We start from the raw sequence: 22508 nt of genomic DNA, 5'->3' as shown, positions 1-22508 counted from the left end.
CAAAACAAAATCTGGATGGATGTTAGGCAACAGATAGGTGCATGAACAGAAGAAACCCTCTCTGTCCACAATTGGTTTCTACTCTCAAATTATTTTGCCTAATTGTTCCCCTTTGTCAAAAATGTCCCCTCCCATGCAGCATTCTATAATGAGCAATCTATTGCCAATAGCCAGTCTTAAATAAATTTCCCTGCTTTTGTAGTTCTCTCAAAACTGCACATTATTTAACAGGCCTGTCTTGTGCACACGTTTTACAACCTATGCTATGCTAAGTTGCTTCAGTCATGTCCGACTCTGTGTGACCCCATAGACAACCTATAGAGTAATACAAATCTTCCACAAGCTCTAGCTAATATGAACTAACACAATAATAAGTAACTTGGGAAGCTAACACTCAAATTAGTACGGTCTGGTTTCCTGTCGATTACCAAAGGGTTAGGAGGTGGAAGGGGGGAGAATTCAGATAAAACACGCATTGACTAAAAGGCAGAAAGGAAGCACAAAATTTATTCTGAACAGATGCCAAGACTTTGCCACATGCTTACAGTAAGAAAAATGGAGAGTAGGGAAGATTATTTTTAAAACCTTCTTTCTTTGAGAACTAAGTTAATAATAGCCCTGCTTTAAGATATTAGGTAAATACTTTTTCAATGAAAGACATTAGGCAAACACAGAATATTAGCATAAAATATGCCTTAAATTATTTAACTGATAGAGACTATTTATCTTCCATGGACAGGAATTACCTGTCTTCAATGATAAAGTTCAAGCAGATAAATTTTTGATAAAACTGTTTTCTTTATAAGCTGTTAATAATGTATCATTTATACCCAAGCCTGGGACAAACACATTAGCCATTGAAATTCTCAGCAACACTCAGGCTGCTGAATTTGTTAGTAGTAGGAATATTTATTAGCCTGCCTGATTTGAACTGCATTTACTCAAAGAAAAAAAGGTGATGAAAAAGCAATAGCGTAGAGATCATATGATAGAGTAGAAAGTAAAAAATGATTATTATTAAGAAACACCCATTTCAACTTCCAATCTATTTGTCAAATGTTAACAAAATTAGTCCTTATTTCCATTTGGCAGATAAGAAGATGTAGCTCAGCAGTTCTCAACCTTGGCTGCACATTAGACTATCCTGAGAGCTTTCAAAAAAAAAAAGAAAAATCTGAGTGGCTGCGGGCGGCCTGGGCTGCCGGGGCCGCCGCCTGGGTCGCTGCCGCCGCCGCCGCCGTGCCTGCTGAGAGATGGCGGTTTTGGGCGCCGAAGGCTGAGGGCGCTCGCCTGTGGAGGAGGCGCCGCCGCCGAGGCCTCCGGGAGCCGACGGCTTCGCGCCGGGTTGTCTCCTCACTAGACTATGAGCTCCGTGGAAGAAGGAATCGTGTCTTACTCATCTTTATATCTCCAGTGTCTAGAACAGTTCCTGGTACAAAATTTAAGCTGAATTTTGGGACATGGCCACTGCTTCACCAAGGTCTGATACTAGTAATAACCACAGTGGAAGGTTGCAGTTACAGGTAACTGTTTCTAGTGCCAAACTAAAAAGAAAAAAGAACTGGTTTGGAACAGCAATATATACAGAAGTAGCTGCAGATGGAGAAAGTAAGAAAACAGCAAAATCCAGTAGTTCTTCTAATCCAAAATGGGACGAACAGCTAACTGTAAATGTGACCCCACAGACTACATTGGAATTTCGAGTTTGGAGTCATCATACTATAAAAGCAGATGCTTTGTTAGGAAGAGCAACAGTAGATTTGAAACAAGCTCTGTTAATACACAATAGAAAATTGGAAAGAGTGAAAGAACAATTAAAACTTTGCTTGGAAACCAAGAATGGTGTCGTGCAAACTGGTGAATTAACAGTTGTGCTTGATGGACTGGTGATTGAGCAAGAAAATATAACAAACGGCAGCTCATCTCCAGCCATAGAAGTACAGCAAAATGGTGATGCCTTACGTGAAGACAGAGAGCCTTCAGCAAGCACGACCACCAGATTGGCTGCTGAAGATACTAACGGGATAGATAATTGTGTACCTACAAACACTGTAGTACAAAACTCATGCTGTTCATATGTAGTTAATGGGGACAACACACCATCTCCATCTCAGGTTGCTGCCAGACCCAAAAACACACCAGCTCCAAAACCACTCACATCTGAGCCTGCCAATGACACTGTTAATGGAGACTCACCCTCATCTGTACCGACTGATAATGCTCCCAGCACGGGTACTGCAATAGGATCTGGAGAACCCGCCTTGTCTTCAAATTGCACTAGTACTCCTGTTGAAGACCCTCCAGTTCAAGAAACACTGACCTCCTCGGAAAACAATGAATGTATTGTCTCTAACAGTGCAGCCTTTGGATCTGAAGCTCAAAGTACATTAGATCCTTCCACCTCCAGTTCTGCAAGTAGCTCTGCTTTTGAAGCAGCCAAATTAAGACAGCCCGACGGATGTGTGGAACCTGTCCGGCAGCAGTCTGGAGGTGCCAACACAGAAACGCTGCCATCAGGGTGGGAACAGAGAAAAGATCCTCATGGTAGAACCTACTACGTGGATCATAACACACGGACGACCACGTGGGAGAGGCCGCAGCCTCTGCCTCCAGGTTGGGAAAGAAGAGTCGATGACCGGGGCAGAGTGTATTACGTGGACCATAACACCAGGACAACCACCTGGCAGCGGCCCACCATGGAGTCGGTGCGGAACTTTGAGCAGTGGCAGTCCCAGCGGAGCCAGCTGCAGGGAGCTATGCAGCAGTTCAACCAGCGATACCTCTACTCGGCTTCAATGTTAGCGGCAGAAAATGACCCATACGGGCCTTTGCCACCAGGCTGGGAAAAAAGAGTGGATTCAACAGACAGAGTTTACTTCGTGAATCATAACACAAAAACAACCCAGTGGGAAGACCCCAGAACTCAAGGTTTGCAGAATGAAGAACCCCTGCCAGAAGGTTGGGAAATTAGGTATACCCGGGAAGGTGTGCGGTACTTTGTTGATCATAATACAAGAACAACAACATTCAAAGATCCTCGCAATGGGAAGTCATCTGTAACTAAGGGTGGTCCACAGATTGCCTATGAACGCAGCTTCAGGTGGAAACTCGCTCACTTCCGTTATTTGTGCCAGTCTAATGCTTTACCCAGTCACGTAAAGATCAATGTGTCCCGGCAGACGTTGTTCGAAGATTCCTTCCAACAGATTATGGCATTAAAACCCTATGACTTGAGGAGGCGATTATATGTGATATTTAGAGGAGAAGAAGGACTTGATTATGGTGGCCTAGCAAGAGAATGGTTTTTCTTGACCCAGCAAGGATCTCATTCAAGTAGAAATCAAAAGCTTTTCAGACAAGCAAAAGCTGAGAGAATTCTGCACCACCAAACCAGCTCTCCAACAAATACTAAAGGATATTCTCTAGACAGGAAACACAAAAACTGTGTATAAACTCGAACCCAAAACAATAAAGTAAATGGCAACGGGAACATACTTATCAGTAATTACCTTAAATGTAAATGGGTTGAATGCCCCAACCAAAAGACAAAGACTGGCTGAATGGATACAAAAACAAGACCCCTACATATGTTGTCTACAAGAGACCCACCTCAAAACAGGGGACACATACAGACTGAAAGTGAAGGGCTGGAAAAAGATTTTCCATGCAAATAGGGACCAAAAGAAAGCAGGAGTAGCAATACTCATATCAGATAAAATAGACTTTAAAACAAAGGCGGTGAAAAGAGACAAAGATGGTCACTACATAATGATCAAAGGATCAATCCAAGAAGAAGATATAACAATTATAAACATATATGCACCCAACACGGGAGCACCACAGTACGTAAGACAAATGCTAACAAGTATGAAAGGAGAAATTAACAATAACACAATAATAGTGGGAGACTTTAATACCCCACTTACACCTATGGATAGATCAACTAAACAGAAAATTAACAAGGAAACACAAACTTTAAACGATACAATAGACCAGTTAGACCTAATTGATATCTATAGGTCATTTCATCCCAAAACAATGAATTTCACCTTTTTCTCAAGCGCACATGGAACCTTCTCCAGGATAGATCACATCCTGGGCCATAAAGCTAGCCTTGGTAAATTCAAAAAAATAGAAATCATTCCAAGCATTTTTTCTGACCACAACGCAGTAAGATTAGATCTCAATTACAGGAGAAAAACTATTAAAAATTCCAACATATGGAGGCTGAACAACACGCTGCTGAATAACCAACAAATCACAGAAGAAATCAAAAAAGAAATCAAAATTTGCATAGAAACGAATGAAAATGAAAACACAACAACCCAAAACCTGTGGGACACGGTAAAAGCAGTCCTAAGGGGAAAGTTCATAGCAATACAGGCACACCTCAAGAAACAAGAAAAAAGTCAAATAAATAACCTAACTCTACACCTAAAGCAACTAGAAAAGGAAGAAATGAAGAACCCCAGGGTTAGTAGAAGGAAAGAAATCTTAAAAATTAGAGCAGAAATAAATGCAAAAGAAACAAAAGAGACCATAGCAAAAATCAACAAAACCAAAAGCTGGTTCTTTGAAAGGATAAATAAAATTGACAAACCATTAGCCAGACTCATCAAGAAACAAAGGGAGAAAAATCAAATCAACAAAATTAGAAACGAAAATGGAGAGATCACAACAGACAACACAGAAATACAAAGGATCATAAGAGACTACTATCAACAATTATATGCCAATAAAATGGACAACGTGGAAGAAATGGACAAATTCTTAGAAAAGTACAACTTTCCAAAACTGGACCAGGAAGAAATAGAAAATCTTAACAGACCCATCACAAGCATGGAAATTGAAACTGTAATCAAAAATCTTCCAGCAAACAAAAGCCCCGGTCCAGACGGCTTCACAGCTGAATTCTACCAAAAATTTAGAGAAGAGCTAACACCTATCCTACTCAAACTCTTCCAGAAAATTGCAGAGGAAGGTAAACTTCCAAACTCATTCTATGAGGCCACCATCACCCTAATACCAAAACCTGACAAAGATCCCACAAAAAAAGAAAACTACAGGCCAATATCACTGATGAACATAGATGCAAAAATCCTTAACAAAATTCTAGCAATCAGAATCCAACAACACATTAAAAAGATCATACACCATGATCAAGTGGGCTTTATCCCAGGGATGCAAGGATTCTTCAATATCCGCAAATCAATCAATGTAATACACCACATTAACAAATTGAAAAATAAAAACCATATGATTATCTCAATAGATGCAGAGAAAGCCTTTGACAAAATTCAACATCCATTTATGATAAAAACTCTCCAGAAAGCAGGAATAGAAGGAACGTACCTCAACATACTAAAAGCTATATATGACAAACCCACTGCAAACATTATCCTCAATAGTGAAAAATTGAAAGCATTTCCTCTAAAGTCAGGAACAAGACAAGGGTGCCCACTTTCACCATTACTATTCAACATAGTTTTGGAAGTTTTGGCCACAGCAATCAGAGCAGAAAAAGAAATAAAAGGAATCCAAATTGGAAAAGAAGAAGTAAAACTCTCACTATTTGCAGATGACATGATCCTCTACATAGAAAACCCTAAAGAGTCCACCAGAAAATTACTAGAAATAATCAATGACTATAGTAAAGTTGCAGGATATAAAATCAACACACAGAAATCCCTTGCATTCCTATACACTAATAATGAGAAAACAGAAAGAGAAATTAAGGAAACAATTCCATTCACCATTGCAACGGAAAGAATAAAATACTTAGGAATATATCTACCTAAAGAAACTAAAGACCTATATATAGAAAACTATAAAACACTGGTGAAAGAAATCAAAGAGGACACTAATAGATGGGGAAATATACCATGTTCATGGATTGGAAGAATCAATATAGTGAAAATGAGTATACTACCCAAAGCAATTTATAGATTCAACGCAATCCCTATCAAGCTACCAACAGTATTCTTCACAGAGCTAGAACAAATAATTTCACAATTTGTATGGAAATACAAAAAACCTCGAATAGCCAAAGCGATCTTGAGAAAGAAGAATGGAACTGGAGGAATCAACTTACCTGACTTCAGGCTCTACTACAAAGCCACAGTTATCAAGACAGTATGGTACTGGCACAAAGACAGAAATATTGATCAATGGAATAAAATAGAAAGCCCAGAGATAAATCCACGCACATATGGACACCTTATCTTCGACAAAGGAGGCAAGAATATACAATGGATTAAAGACAATCTCTTTAACAAGTGGTGCTGGGAAATCTGGTCAGCCACTTGTAAAAGAATGAAACTGGACCACTTTCTAACACCATACACAAAAATAAACTCAAAATGGATTAAAGATCTAAACGTAAGACCAGAAACTATAAAACTCCTAGAGGAGAACATAGGCAAAACACTCTCCGACATACATCACAGCAGGATCCTCTATGACCCACCTCCCAGAATATTGGAAATAAAAGCAAAAATAAACAAATGGGACCTAATTAACCTTAAAAGCTTCTGCACATCAAAGGAAACTATTAGCAAGGTGAAAAGACAGCCTTCAGAATGGGAGAAAATAATAGCAAATGAAGCAACTGACAAACAACTAATCTCAAAAATATACAAGCAACTCCTACAGCTCAACTCCAGAAAAATAAACGACCCAATCAAAAAATGGGCCAAAGAACTAAATAGACATTTCTCCAAAAAAGACATACAGATGGCTAACAAACACATGAAAAGATGCTCAACATCACTCATTATCAGAGAAATGCAAATCAAAACCACTATGAGGTACCATTTCACACCAGTCAGAATGGCTGCGATCCAAAAGTCTACAAATAATAAATGCTGGAGAGGGTGTGGAGAAAAGGGAACCCTCTTACACTGTTGGTGGGAATGCAAACTAGTCCAGCCACTATGGAGAACAGTGTGGAGATTCCTTAAAAAACTGGAAATAGAACTGCCTTATGATCCAGCAATCCCACTGCTGGGCATACACACTGAGGAAACCAGAAGGGAAAGAGACACGTGTACCCCAATGTTCATCGCAGCACTGTTTATAATAGCCAAGACGTGGAAGCAACCTAGATGTCCATCAGCAGATGAATGGATAAGAAAGCTGTGGTACATATACACAATGGAGTATTACTCTGCCATTAAAAAGAATACATTTGAATCAGTTCTAATGAGGTGGATGAAACTGGAGCCTATTATACAGAGTGAAGTAAGCCAGAAGGAAAAACATAAATACAGTATACTAACGCATATATATGGAATTTAGAAAGATGGTAACAATAACCCGGTGTACGAGACAGCAAAAGAGACACTGATGTATAGAACAGTGTTATGGACTCTGTGGGAGAGGGAGAGGGTGGGAAGATGTGGGAGAATGGCAATGAAACATGTAAAATATCATGTAGGAAACGAGTTGCCAGTCCAGGTTCGATGCATGATGCTGGATGCTTGGGGCTGGTCCACTGGGACGGCCCAGAGGGATGGTATGGGGAGGGAGGAGGGAGGAGGGTTCGGGATGGGGAACACATGTATACCTGTGGCGGATTCATTTTGATATTTGGCAAAAGTAATACAATTATGTAAAGTTTAAAAATAAAATAAAATTGGAAGAATAAAAAAAAAAAAAAAAAAGAAAAATCTGCCATTCCCACCACAAAACTGTACCACTGGGTCTGGGGATGAGGCCCGGGCACTGGTAGGTTGACAAACACATTCTAGGAGAATTATTTATAAAAATCAATTTGAGACAATTTGGCTATTTCAGGACTTAGTCATTATTAAGTGGACTGGTCCACTCCATTCCCAAAGAATCAGGGATAAAACAGTCTTGGTCTTGCTTAGCTTTCCTGGGAGATGTCAAATATACACAATGAAGAAGAAAAAAATACCAAATTCAGTATTTCCTGGTTACCTTTTGGTGGGAAGAGAGGGAAATATGCTTATGATGAGTCACTGAAATAGCATATCTGGATTAACTGAGATAAAAAAGAGAGACAGAGAGCCCCATTAGGTGTTATTCTAAAAAATGCTCTTCCTTCTCCTTAATCATCATCATTATCACCTGTCACTATAACTGATACCCAGTGAGGCCCTATTATAGTACTTAGAACACAAACTGAGAGTAACTGACAAGTGCCTTTACTCATTACCTGGAAATTAAAGGGAGGAGGGAGACCTATTCAGACATTTCTAAAAGAAGCCTAGATCTTCCAGAAAGAATGACATAGTCTACATCATTCTTTCATAATCTACCCCCGCTGAGCCTCTGAGCAAGATCCTCATAGTGAAAGTATGCATTGTACATTGAGACAAAATTTTAAAGGCAGATACATCACCTTGGAGAGCAAATAGATCTTTTAATATGTGTTCTGACTCAAGTAACATTACTGGTACCAAATACAAGCTACAGACATGCAAAGTACTTCCATTTGCACAATCTCATTTATAACACAATGTTGTTGTTTGTAGGGCTCTGTGTACCATTTTCTAGTACAGGGAGATCTCTTGTAATGATCAATTCCTGTAGAAGCTTTATGACACTAGAGTCATACTCTATATCTCATATCTGTTTTTATAGCTTATTGTTGGTAAGATGGCTTCTAGGATGCCAAGTCTTTGATTAGAAAAGCTGTTCCTCTTCATAATAGAAAAACATATCTGATTTATGAAAAATCACTCTGTGCTATTGTTTTGCAGTCATATGTTGAGGCAGATGTAGGAGCTTTATCTATGATCCTCAAGCTTCCTCTATGGTCCATGATAATCCTGGGTATTATATGCTGTTGCAAAGCTTTTTCTTTTCCTAGCAAAAACTAGCCCAAAATTCTCATTTTAATTGTTGAGAAAGTTTCCAATTCTAATACCATAGTATATAATGTCAAATCCTATTTTTATCACTGATCTTTTCCAAATTCAATATAGCCAAACTTTAAATACATTATATGTAAAAAACTGAATTAGTATATCTAATCAATTCATCTTACGGCTTTTCCTTTGGTTTGAATGCAAACTCTAGGATAAAAACATCTAAGAAGGTCACTCCAGTTATACAGAACCTAAATCTAACAGGATTCTGTGCCTACTGGCTTTAACTGTTGGCTTGGTGACAACTATCTCTTCTAAAAATTTCCACTTAAGTTGAAATGATATATTTTGGAACCTTTCTAGAAATGTTACTATATTTCACAGTGATAGGACTTTACAAGATTACAAGTGTTCATTCCAATCAAATCTAGTGTAACTGTAGGTCAAATAAGGTCTTGAATGTTGTTGGGTATTTTATCCAAAGTCAGTATTCACAGTACTGATTTTAAAAAAAAAATTAAGATTACTAAAATCAGTAAACTTTCTGCTTTATAGTTCTTCCTCTCTTTAAGCTTATGAATCACCTTCAAATGATAACTTGTTCCAAGGTAGATTAAAAAATTTAAGTTACAGCATGTACGTTTTCATTAGTAGTGCCTTTTCAGAGATAGTTCAAGAAGTATTAAGAGAAACCTCTCAAAGAGCTCATTACCTCAAGAATAGATTGAGGGGAAGTGAAAATAAAATGCGCTTTTGTTTAGGACTGCCCTAAATCCAGAGTGAGGATACCTGAATGGTAGCCCTGGTTCTAGGATGACTAATTGTATGGCCCTCTCCCTCTGAAGTGGATATTAAAACATCTCTTGGTCTTGAGAGCACCTGTATTAATACAGTATGAGAATGGCTTTCCCCAACATTTCTTCACACTTTTAAAAGGCTAGACTTCTAAGTAAAACTGAAATTTGGTTTTAGCCAAGTCTTTCAAAACTCTTCATCTTTCCAATTAAAAATGTACCATCTCCTATAAATGTCACTACCAGTCTGATATCCTGCCATGACAGTCCAGACATGAGACAGGAGAAAATGTGACAGGCTTGTGGAGATGCTATTCCCAACTTCTCACTACCCTGACTTTGCCAGGAGCCAGCTCAGTCCTGGAACACTTTGAAAAACATGTCCTTACCACTGACGTTCAAAATTAAAATGTGAGAGAAGGCTTTAGTTTAGACTGAGCCCAGACATATGACTTCACACCTAGCTCTTACATGACCATTCATTTGGACGTCATTTATTCCTCTGAATAGCAGAAAAGAACAAAGTATTTTTGCACATGCTATGAAATTTAAGTAGACTAATATTTTAAGAGAGAAGTAGAAGAGTATGGTAAAAAAAGCTTCTAGTATCTTGGGCTTTGGGAAAGGCATGTACCTCTCCCATTACTATTGGATCACATAACTTGTTGCAACTCTCAAGAGCTCAAAAATATCTATGATTGAATGATGATAGCAAAGCAGATGTCAACACTGAAATCCAAAAATTTCAAATGGAAGGAAATGTGATAGTGTGGGAAGAAGTTTAAATCCCAGCTAATCATCATCAAGTTATGACCAACCTAGACAGCAAAGCAGAGACATTACTTTGTCAACAAAGGTCTGTCTAGTCAAGGCTACGGTTTTTCCATTGGTCATGTATGGATGTGAGAGTTGGACTATAAAGAAAGCTGAGCGCTGAAGAATTGATGCTTTTGAACTGTGGTGTTGGAGAAGACTCTTGAGAGTCCCTTGGACTGCAAGGAGATCCAACCAGTCCATTCTAAAGGAGATCAGACCTGGGTGTTCACTGGAAGGACTGATGTGGAAGCTGAAACTCCAATACTTTGGCCACCTGATGGGAAGAGCTGACTCATTTGAAAAGACCCTGATGCTGGGAAAGAATGAGGGCAGGAGGAGAAGGGGACGACAGAGGATGAGATGGCTGGATGGCATCACCGACTCGATGAACATGGGTTTGGGTGAACTCTGAGAGTTGGTGATGGACAGGGAGGGCCTGGTGTGCTGCAGTTCATGGGGTTGCAAAGAGTCGGAAACGACTAAGTGACTGAACTGAATTGACTGATAGAAGGACTGGTACATAATCGATACGTGATAAGTACAGTGGGTATTATGCAGCAAAATTTGATTCATTTACTAAAAAACTCAAATATCCTGGACATAAAATCCCATTTATCCACTACTACTAATATTATTAAAGGTCTCTATAGCAAAGCTATGGTTTTTTTCAGTAGTCATATATGGGTGTGAGAACTGGACCGTTAATAATGCTTAGTGCTAAAGAACTGACACTTTCAAATCATGGTACTGGAGAAGACTCTTAAGAGTCCCTTGGACAGCAAGATCAAACTAGTCAATCCTAAAGGAAATCAACTCTGAATATTTGTTGGAAGGACTGTTGCTGAAGCTAAAGCTACAATACTTTGGCCATCTGCTGCAGTCAACTCATTGGAAAAGACCCTGAAACTGGGAAAGATTAAAGGCAGGAGGAGAAGGGGGTGACAGAAGATGAGATGATTGGATGGCATCACCAATTCAGTGGACATCATTTGAGCAAACTCTGGGAGATAGTGGAGAACAGAGAAGCCTGGCATGCTGCAGTCCATGGAGTCGTAAAGAGCTGGACACAACTTAGCGACTCAACAACAACAACAAATAATATTTATGAGCTACCTTTCAGCCTGCCATGGTAATTTTTGGCTTATATTCGCCATAAGCTTATCTTTAAAAGAGTAAAGTCTGTATTTCACAGAAGATAATGCGTTACATATTTTTCTTCATCTGATACTTTCTAATCCTCATCATTTTAACTGTGGAAGGAACAGCAGCATAAGTCTGAAACTTACACATGAATAGGGAACGGGGAAACATGGTGACAAAATATAGTGGACTCTATGGGAAGAGTTATTTCAGTGAAAGCAGTCAGACAAGTAGAAAGAAGGAATGGTAAATCAAACATGATGACTCCATGATAAGCCCACAGAACCCAAAATGTCCTGCTCCCTAACTATGTTCATCTATCCATACAACAAACACCACAATTAATTTAATTCCATTTTAATTTACCCATTGGCTTTTTTATCTATGCTCTTTACACTATATTTTTTTAATGTTGTTCTAGAGAATATAATCCATAACCATTCACCATCTATTTAGAGTTAATACTGGTGGCTCAGATGGTAAAGACTCTGCCTGCCATGTAGGAAACCTGGGTTCAGTCACTGGGTAGGGAAGATTCCGTGGAGAATGCCATGGACAGAGGAGCCTGATGGGCTGGACAGTCCATGGGACACAAAGAGTTGGGCACTACTGAGCGACTAACACACACACTGTACCACTTCACAGAAAGTGTAAAAACTCTGCAACCATATATTCCCTTTTAAGCAACCCCCCGCCCCGACCACTGTACTGTACTTTATGTTATGGTTGTTGAATGTGTTGCATCTACATACATTAAAAGCCCTAAAAGATAATGATATAATTTTTGCTGTAAATAGTCATGTATTTCACTCACATTGAGAAGAAAGGTAGTCTTTTTTTATTTACACAGATATCTATCATTTCTGATGTTTTACATTACTTCCTGTAAAATCCAAGTTTCCCTCTCATGGTTATTTCCCTACAGCTTGAAAAACTTTATTTAGAATTTCTTATAACACACGTCTGCTGACAACGAAGTCTCTTGTGTTTCTGTTTACTTAAAAATATCTTTGCCTCTATTCGCAAAGGATATTTTCACTGGACAAAGATTTCTGGTTTGCCAGGGCTATTTTCTCCCTCTAGAACTTTAACGGTATACTGTCCTACTCTCTTCCAGCCGTTACAGCTTCATATAGGAAGTCCAGCCACTTGCGTCAGTTATCCTGTCGGTAGTGTGCCGTTTTCCTCTGACTGCCCTCAAGATTTTCTTTTTATCTTCAGTTTTCAGCAGTTGGACTATAATGTGCTTTGGTGTATCCTTTTTTGTATTTATCTTGCTTGGATTTCACAGAGCTTTCTGAATCTATAAATTTATGTTTTTCAAAAAATTTGACAACTATTTGGCCATTCTCACGTCAACATTTTTTGGGGGCCCATCTCTCCTTTCCTTCTGGGACATAAAACATATGTTAGACTTTAATATTGTCCCTTAGGGTTCTGTTCAGTTTTTTCAATCCCTTTTTTCTTTTTTTCATCAGGGATAGGTTCTATTGATTTATCTTTACGTCTACTGAATCTCTCCCCACTTACTTCCATTCTGCTATTAATTAAGTCCATATGGAGGATTTTTTCGTGTTTCAGATACTGTACTTTCCCATCTGCGCTTTTTCATGTTTTCTACTTTCTTGCTGACATTCCCCATACTTCCATTCATTTGTTACAAGAATATGTTTCTTTATTTCAATTTAAATAGGTTTAAAATCACTGTCTGATAATTTCAGCATCAAGATCATCTAGGGGTTGGCTTCTGACCACTTTCTCTTGAGAATGGGTCATAGTTTCCTGCTTCTTTGAAGACCAAGTAATTTTGGATTTTATACCGAACACTGTGAATCCTACTTTATGAAGACTCTTCCTTTTGTTATATTCCTATGAATAGTATTGATGTTTATTTTAATGGCAATTAACTTTATCAAACTGAAAACTTTGTCTGGCCTGCTGTAGGTTAAATGTCTCTGAAGTTCTTTTACTTTCACTGTGCTGCTCTGAGTCTGTCCAATATATGTCAACCAGAGACTTGGGCAAAGTTTACTCACACAACCTGGGGCTTTCCTTACCTGACTCTCTTCTTTCTGGTTCCCAACTCTCCTACTTTCAGGTAGCTATGACCACTCCACCTCTGTCCTTTTGTAACCCAGGGAAGAAAGATAACATTTTTCATAATAGAGCTTCAGCTGTTCTGGGCCAGGCAGCAACTGCAGACTGCTTCAGAGTCAAAGCTACAAAAACAGACAGCTTACGCCATTAGAGTCCCTGCTTTCAGATTCCCCACTGCTCTACAAAATCTGCCTACGCTTTTTTTCACTCTCAAAAACCATCAAGCGCTTTGCCGGTGGCACAGTGGTAAAGAATCTGCCTGCCAGTACAGGAGACACAGATTCAATCCCTGATTCAGGAAGACCCCAGATGCTGTGGAGCAACTCACCCTATGCGCCACAACCTTGGGGCCTGTGCTCGAGAGTCCAGGAGCTGCAGTTACTGAAGCCCACACATCCTAGAGCTTGTGTTGCACAACGAGCAAAGCCACTCCAATAAGCAGCCCATGAACGGCAACGAGAGAGGAGACCCCCTCGCTGCAACGAGAGAACAGCCCTGCAGCAACGAAGACCCACCACAACCAAAAATAAATAAATAAATAAAATGCTAAAAGTAAGTTATTTTAAAAAAAAAACCCTTCAAGTAGCTACTTTTAAAGGTTTTCCCTGAGTCATAGTTGTTATCTGTGGAAGATGATTGTGTTCAAATCTCACTCCATCATCCAAGAAGTGGAAACCACAAATATCTCAATTTTTAAAAAACCTCAATGTAAAAGAATATGTATGTGATCAAACCTTAAATGGTGAACCATAGGCTGCCAAGCCTTTCTTTACCCACTTTAATCTCATTTTACCCAACCCTACAAGAGTCTCAGCATGCTGGGTCTACTTATGATGGCCAGTGAGCATCTTCTATTGTGCATTTCAGCTCACCATCAAGCTTTCATTCTTTCATTCAACTCACCATCAAGCTTTATAAGTCTGCTTCCTAAGAGCAGGCTGCGCTTTGCACATAAAGCAGATGACTTCAGGTGGCTGAGACACAACATTAAATAGCACTGAATCACAACTCTGATTCTGTCAAGGAATAAACCTCAGTTTGGTGCTAATATGTCTTTAACGCCTTTCTAATAGTGGCTAATTTCTCCCTTTTCAAACACAGAGAAAAAAGGTCTCATATGAAGAACCTTCTCCAGGCAAGAGCACCTAGCTAGAAATGAATAACATTATTTTGTTTACACTTAATGTATTTTTAGAGTTACTTTCTATTTGTAGTGATACTGTTTTCCATTTGTGATAATCATATGAAGTTTAATTTTAAAATCAAATTCACAAAAAGTGAATTAATTATAAAATAATAAATGACAGTATGGACATAAATAAGAACAGGAAAAAGATTTATAGTCGAGTAGATAATTTCAGTTGCTATAACAGATATTCACCACCACCACCACCCTACCACTTCCCAAATCTCTGTAGCTCAACACAACAGAACTTAATCCAGACTCATGAAAATTCCCAGCTGACTGTTCTGATCTGTGGTAGCTGTCCACATGTTCATTCAGAGACTAGAAACGACAGTCTCTACCAAGTGTGACACATGGATTCTAAGATCACTTTGAGCATGCCTGGCCAGCAGTCAGGGAAGAGAGAGAAAAAGCATTTTATAGAGTATGGCAAATTTTTAATGGCTAGGCTTACAGAAAATATACATCGTTCTGCCCACATTCCACTGGCTAGAATTCAGTCTGTTTGATGTTGCTTAGTCACTAAGTCATGTCCAACTTTTTTGTGACCCCAAGGACTGCAGTGCACCGGCTTCCCTATCCTTCACTATCTCCCAGAGTTTGCTCAAATGTCTGCTGAGTCAGTGATGCTATCCACCATCTCATCCTGTTGTCCCCTTCTCCTCCTGCCCTCAATCTTTCCCAGCATCAGGGTCTTTTCCAATGAGTTGGGTCTTTGTATCAAGTGGCCAAAGTATTGGAACTTCAACTTCAGCATCGGTCCTTCTAATGAATACTCAGAGTTGATTTCCTTTAAGATTGACTGGCTTGATCTCCTTGCAGTTCAAAGGAGTCTGAAGAGTCTTCTCCAGCACCACAATTTAAAAACATCATCTCTTCTGTGCTCAGCTTTTTTTATGGTCCAACTCTCACATCCGTAGATGACTACTGGAAAAACCATAGTTTTGACCATACAGATGTTCTCCAGGCAAGAATACTAGAGTGGGTTGCCACACCCCGCTCCAGGGAATCTTCCTGACCCAGGGATCGAATCCATTTATCTTACATCTCCTGCACTGGCAGGTGGGTTCTTTAGCACTAAGGCCACCTGGGAAGCCAGGAAAATGGGTCTAATTCTATGACCAGGAGAAAGAGGGTTTGGGGTTGTGGTGAGCAGAAAGTTCAGGAAACTCCACTGAAGTTTGGGAAACTCTGTAACAGGGTATGTTCCTTCAAAGCAGAGGACAGAAGGGAGTCACTCTGTCTCAGAAACCTCCCTTTTGTAAGGATGACTCCTGGTATGAATGTCTCTGCTTCCTACTCACCTTCCAGTCCCCCAGTGTTAGGCTTCCCCCCAAGAAATACAGAGACAGACAGGTGGTCCTCAGAAGTGTTTACCCCATTCAGCAGACTTCTCTCCACACAGGAACTTGGGACGCTCACTTCTGCTTCAAATTGCTCAAGGTTCCTGTCCCCCCATTTCTCTCCTAGCAGTTGGGTAATCACAATTTACTAACCCTGCCTCTCACCATCTCCACAAAGTCTTTCCTTTCCAATAGTCCAATTAGCTAACCTGAAAAAGTAACCAGTGTTCATGTCAATTGAAAGTGCTTCCTCCTCACCCTCCAGGGAAATTAAGAACATTTTACACAGCTGCTTCCTGGAGTCCATGACGTTGTTTCCAGTGTGACCGAGGGGATGCTACAACTGCGGCTCCCGCCTGCACTGCCCTGGACCATGGAGGGAGCGATCTCCATCGTGCAAGGTGGCACTTTCCTGATGGGGTAGCTGTCATTCCAACAACCCCACTCCTAGGGTATCTGGCCTGTTCTGATTTGGCCACTCCCTCAGGTAAGAAAGGGCTTCCTGGTGGCTCAGATGGTAAAGAATCCGCCTGCAATGCAGGAGGTTTCATCAATGCAAGGTTCAATCCCTGGATCAGGAAGATTCCCTGGAGAAGTGAATGGCAATTGACTGGAGTACACTTGCCTATACAAGAATACTGAAGTATTCTTGTCTCGGAAGTCCCATAGACAAAGGAGCCTGGTGGACTAGTCCATGGGGTCACAAAGAGATGGACATAACTGAGTGTTCACTTTTTTTTTTTCATGTAAGAAAGGGTGCCTGCTCTTTAAAAGCAGGACACACCTCCTTTATGATTTTTATTTGACCTCTGCAGATTACAGAGGACCTCATTCAGGGTGTGAGTCCTCTGTTTAGGCTCAGTAAATGTAACCGAATCAATTTCAAATTACTGATTCATCACCATTGAAAAATTAGCAGTCATTTAGATTGTGTCCTACATCTTCCTTAAAAACAATATTTTTAAACAATCAAGAACAATAAGTGTCCAAACTTTGCTCATTCTCAAAATGCTGTAATTAAAGAGTCAATGCCTCACACTTGTCAGAGCACAGTGGAAGGCCCCCATGGATGCTGGTCTTCACTTGGACACGACCAATGCTTGACCCTCACTATTTTAAATTCATGAACTGTTGGCAGAGTGCGTCAGCAAATATTAATCTCTATAAATATGCTTCAGAAGAGAAGCAGCCATTGTAATAAATTGGTCTTTCAAAAGTGTATCAATAAAATATCATGTCAATGGAGAAGTCTTCTAATACTGCATCCTAAACCCATCCTCCACACACTCACGCAAACCCTTTTAAGAAAATATGTAGAATACCTAGATTCAGAGATAATTTGAAGATTCCCTGCAAGGTTTTGTTTATTTGTTACATCGATTTTAAGAACAACTCCATCTAAGTCGTCTTCTCAGCTGCCTTGTCTATTCCACAGAGCAAGGGGTGCTGGAGCCAGAGATTTGAATCCTGGAGTCACCACTTTTGAGCTATGAGATTTGGAGTAAGTCACTTCACGTATTTAGGATTTGTCTTAAAATTCTCTACCTCACAAACAAAAGGGAAGTGGGGGTGGTGCCACAGTAGGGGAAACAGGATGGCCAAAATACAGACGGTTTATTGAAGATTGCTAATATAAGTAATTCATTCTCTCTTTAATGTTTGTTTGAATTTTTATAACTAATTTTCAAAGGACACTTTTATAATTATCTAGAGCATTTTGATGCTTTTGAACTCTGGTGTTGGAGAAGACTCTTGAGAGTCCCTTGGACTGCAAGGAGATCAAACCGGTCAAAGCTAAATTAAGAGTCACTCTCAGTGTCTGCTCTGAGATTCCAGCCCCTTTCCAAAAGGGGAGCAACTGGAGGCGGGAGGAGGAGAGGACCAGGGAAGGGATGTATCGCATTTCGCACCAACACAGCTATGTTTTTCTACCACTGACTCTTCAACATCTGGAGATGCCATCCCCATAGAGAGAGGAGGCAAGCAAGGTGATGTGTTGGCTCAGTAAATACTTTTCTTTTTCATCCTCACCTCTACTTTCACATGTAAGCAATGCACTGAGGAAAAAAAAAAAGATGATTTCCTGCTTGGGCTCCACTGGCACCAACATAAACTGCTGGTTTCCTCCAAGTTATATTAACATAACTCTACTGACTCACATGATCCTTGTCAGGGCTGCCTATGATAAGGTCAAAACTGTGTGTATCGGGGGAAGGCTATTTGAAGCACTTTCCCCTCCAATCATCAATTTTTACTTGAATACCAAGGAAATCTGGACATCTCTTTTATTACTGACAGATCATATAAAATTCAGAGACTGTTTTCCATCACATCTTTGAGAAAAAAGGAACTCTGAATATAATTTTATTACTTCTTTCATATGTCTTCATCAGCTAATTTAAACTGAATCTGTTCTTTCAAATCATTTTTAAGTATAAAAAAATGAAGTCAGTTTGAATTTTATGTTAAAAATTTAATAACGACCACTAAAGGTTAAAAATACATTTAAAACCAGCTAATATCAGCATCAGAGGAAGAGAATATAATGACAGTTCTAATTATTGCATTCTCTTATTTTGCACTTCTGAAGAGTAGCAATTAAGTCTTTACTTAAGACTTGTGTGGAAAGACTTAGTTTCTGCACCTGCCAAACAGATAGTGTGTTATTTATCTCCCCCACCTACAGAGAGGTCTAGCTCCTTACACTTTAGAAGGGGGGTCAGCCTGGTGAACGCAAACTATTTCAAGAGTAGCAGTGTCTCTGATGATTTAGGATGGCGTTCATCCAGCTCTTAGTTTCCATTCTATACAAACAAGTACAAAATTAGCCTCCTAGCCTGCACCAAAAATCAATACAGACTAGTGTGTCTGTTGATTTCCACCCAAGCAGTACATACGGACCAAGTGTCGTTTTTGAGGTCTAGAACACGGGCATTCACTGTCTGGGTCTTGGGCAAGCCCCTTCCTCTGAATCTCTCATTCTCTGCCTCTTTCTTAGGACATTTATTGTGAAAACACTTTGTAAACTTTAAAGGATTCACTCATGCAACTTTAACGGGTCAACAGTGTGTCAGTGGTACAGCATTCTCTGTTGGCAGTTATACAGTAGAGCCATGCTGTCTGGTATTACAGAGAATGCTATATAGTTTTGCTCTATTAGGAGCAGACATCAACAAACATATTTTGATGGCTGTAAGAGAGAGATTTTTCTGAGGAAGAGATGGGGGGAAATACCTCACATTATTTCTGAAACAGAGACGTTGTTTCCTTACAGTACTTAGAAATACATTGCTTTAAAGATGATGCTGGGAGAAGAATGGTAAGAAGAAATCTGTACTTTCAGTGAAAATGAGGGTGGTGAAAGAAAAGCTGCCGCAGGCTGGTAAAAACCACACTGCACACTGACAAAGCACTCAAATATCCATGCTTTTCTGAAAGAAATGACTGCTGTTCTTTCTAATAACGGCAGAAAATATTATATTTAATTAAAAAGAAATAGCTAAGTGCACATCCTTCTTACTAGTCTCTAAACCACAAATGTTCATCTAAGTCTCTGCACCATGCACAATGCTAGGCAGAAACAGTACAAAGATGAATAGGATACGTGTTTTTGTCAATCGGTACATTGACGTTTTTAATGCCTGAAAGCTCTGTTTTCTTGGAGCTTCCTCAGTTCTTACAGTAACCAAGAGCACTTAGTTAATAAGTTCTGCTGCTGCTGCTGCTGCTAAGTCACTTCAGTCGTGTCCGACTGTGTGTGACACCATAGACAGCAGCCACCAGGCTCCCCCGTCCCTGGGATTCTCCAGGCAAGAACACTGGAGCGGGTTGCCATTTCCCTCTCCATAATAAGTTCTAGATGTCAGCAACTATCGAAATAATAATTGATTCAGGCAAGAATTCTCAATGGATGTCAAAACCACTGGGTCAAAGTTTGGAAGGAAACACGGGAGTCGCATGATTCTGAAAGTCTTATCCCACAGGTTACTTATTAACTATAAAAAGGAAAAAGAGAAATCTTGGCACTGGGGAAATCTAGGGGCTACTGATTTAACCAAGAGATAAAACTCAGCACCAACAACAATGGGACAGGCATTATGTGACTCTTCATATGATGCAACAGGAAGGACAAAAGACTATCTATGTGGTACTCTCGCAAAATTAAATTGAATCTGATTATAAGGATGTATAAGGTCACGAACCTCATTCCATAGTTCATCAGGCACTCTATCTATCAGATCTAGGCCCTTAAATCTATTTCTCACTTCCACTGTATAATCATAAGGGATTTGATTTAGGTCATACCTGAATGGTCTAGTGGTTTTCCCTACTTTCTTCAATTTAAGTCTGAATTTGGCAATGAGGAGTTCATGGTCTGAGCCACAGTCAGCTCCTGGTCTTGTTTTTGCTGATTGTATAGAGCTTCTCCATCTTTGGCTGCAAAGAATATAATCAATCTGATTTTGGTGTTGACCATCTGGTGATGTCCATGTGTAGAGTCTTCTCTTGTGTTGTTGGAAGAGGGTGTTTGTTATGACCAGTGCATTTTCTTGGCAAAACTCTATAGTCTTTGCCCTGCTTCATTCCGTATTCCAAGGCCAAATTTGCCTGTTACTCCAGGTGTTCCTTGACTTCTACTTTTGCATTCCAGTCCCCTATAATGAAAAGGACATCTTTTTTGGGTGTTAGTTCTAAAAGGTCTTGTAGGTCTTCATAGAACTGTTCAACTTCAGCTTCTTCAGCATTACTAGTTGGGGCATAGACTTGGATTACTGTGATATTGAATGGTTTACCTTGGAAACGAACGGAGATCATTCTGCCGTTTTTGAGATTGCATCCAAGTACTACATTTCGGACTCTTTTGTTGACCATGATGGCCACTCCACTTCTTCTGAGGGATTCCTGCCCGCGACATTGTATGGGAGACAGGGATCAAGACCATCCCTATGGAAAAGAAATGCAAAAAAGCAAAATGGCTGTCTGGGGAGGCCTTACAAATAGCTGTGAAAAGAAGAGAAGCAAAAAGTAAAGGAGAAAAGGAAAGATATAAGCACCTGAATGCAGAGTTCCAAAGAATAGCATGAAGAGATTAAGAAAACCTTCCTCAGTGATCAATGCAAAGAAATAGAGGAAAACAACAGAATGGGAAAGACTAGGGATCTCTTCAAGAAAATCAGAGATACCAAAGGAACATTTCATGCAAAGATGGGCTCAATACAGGACAGAAATGGTATGGACCTAACAGAAGCAGAAGATATTAAGAAGAGGTGGCAAGAATACACGGAAGAACTGTATAAAAAGATCTTCATGACCCAGATAATCACGATGGTGTGATTACTCACCTAGAGCCAGACATCCTGGAATGTGTAGTCAAGTGGGCCTTAGAAAGCATCAGTACGAACAAAGCTAGTGGAGGTGATGGAATTCCAGTTGAGCTATTCCAAATCCTGAAAGATGATGCTGTGAAAGTGCTGCACTCAATATGCCAGCAAATTTGGAAAACTCAGCAGTGGCCAGGACTGGAAAAGGTCAGTTTTCATTCCAATCCCAAAGAAAGGCAATGCCAAAGAATGCTCAAACTACCGCACAATTGCACTCATCTCACACGCTAGTAATGCTCAAAATTCTCCAAGCCAGGCTTCAGCAATATGTGAACCGTGAACTTCCTGATGTTCAAGCTGGTTTTAGAAAAGCCAGAGGAACCAGAGATCAAATTGCCAACATCCGCTGGATCCTAGAAAAAGCAAGAGAGTTCCAGAAAAGCATCTATTTCTGCTTTATTGAGTATGCCAAAGCCTGTGACTGTGTGGATCACAATAAACTGTGGAAAATTCTGAAAGAGATGGGAATACCAGACCACCTGATCTGCCTCTTGAGAAATTTGTATGCAGGTCAGGAAGCAACAATTAGAACTGGACATGGAACAACAGACTGGTTCCAAATAGGAAAAGGAGTTCGTCAAGGCTGTATAATGTCACCCTGTTTATTTAACTTCTATGCAGAGTATATCATGAGAAACGCTGGGCTGGAAGAAACACAAGCTGGAATTAAGATTGCCGGGAGAAATAGCAATAACCTCAGATATGCAGATGACACCACCCTTATGGCAGAAAGTGAAGAGGAACTAAAAAGCCTCTTGATGAAAGTGAAAAACAGAGTGAAAAAGTTGGCTTAAAGCTCAACATTCAGAAAACGAAGATCATGGCATCCGGTCCCACCACTTCATGGGAAATAGATGGGGAAACAGTGGAAACAGTGTCAGACTTTATTTTTCTGGGCTCCAAAATCACTGCAGATG

At 39.9% G+C, this 22508-nt stretch overlaps 2 protein-coding genes across 10 annotated transcripts in view; one reads left to right on the top strand and one right to left on the bottom strand.

Moving 5' to 3' along the window:
• Nucleotides 1-22508, bottom strand: part of TNIK (TRAF2 and NCK interacting kinase) — a 410943-nt gene that overhangs the window by 239464 nt on the left and 148971 nt on the right. The window lies entirely within an intron of this gene.
• Nucleotides 1184-22508, top strand: part of LOC133254876 (NEDD4-like E3 ubiquitin-protein ligase WWP1) — a 33950-nt gene continuing 12625 nt past the window's right edge. Inside the window, exon 1 of the mRNA XM_061429234.1 lies at nucleotides 1184-3333. Within this exon, the coding sequence (XP_061285218.1) occupies nucleotides 1461-3333 (1873 nt within the window). The 5' untranslated portion in view covers nucleotides 1184-1460. The remainder of the gene's footprint in view (nucleotides 3334-22508) is intronic.

This window comes from Bos javanicus, chromosome 1 (assembly GCF_032452875.1).
Source record: "Bos javanicus breed banteng chromosome 1, ARS-OSU_banteng_1.0, whole genome shotgun sequence".
Lineage (NCBI taxonomy): Eukaryota > Metazoa > Chordata > Mammalia > Artiodactyla > Bovidae > Bos > Bos javanicus.
Note: the sequence above shows the minus strand (reverse complement) of the source record. Positions and strands in the feature narration are given on the sequence as shown.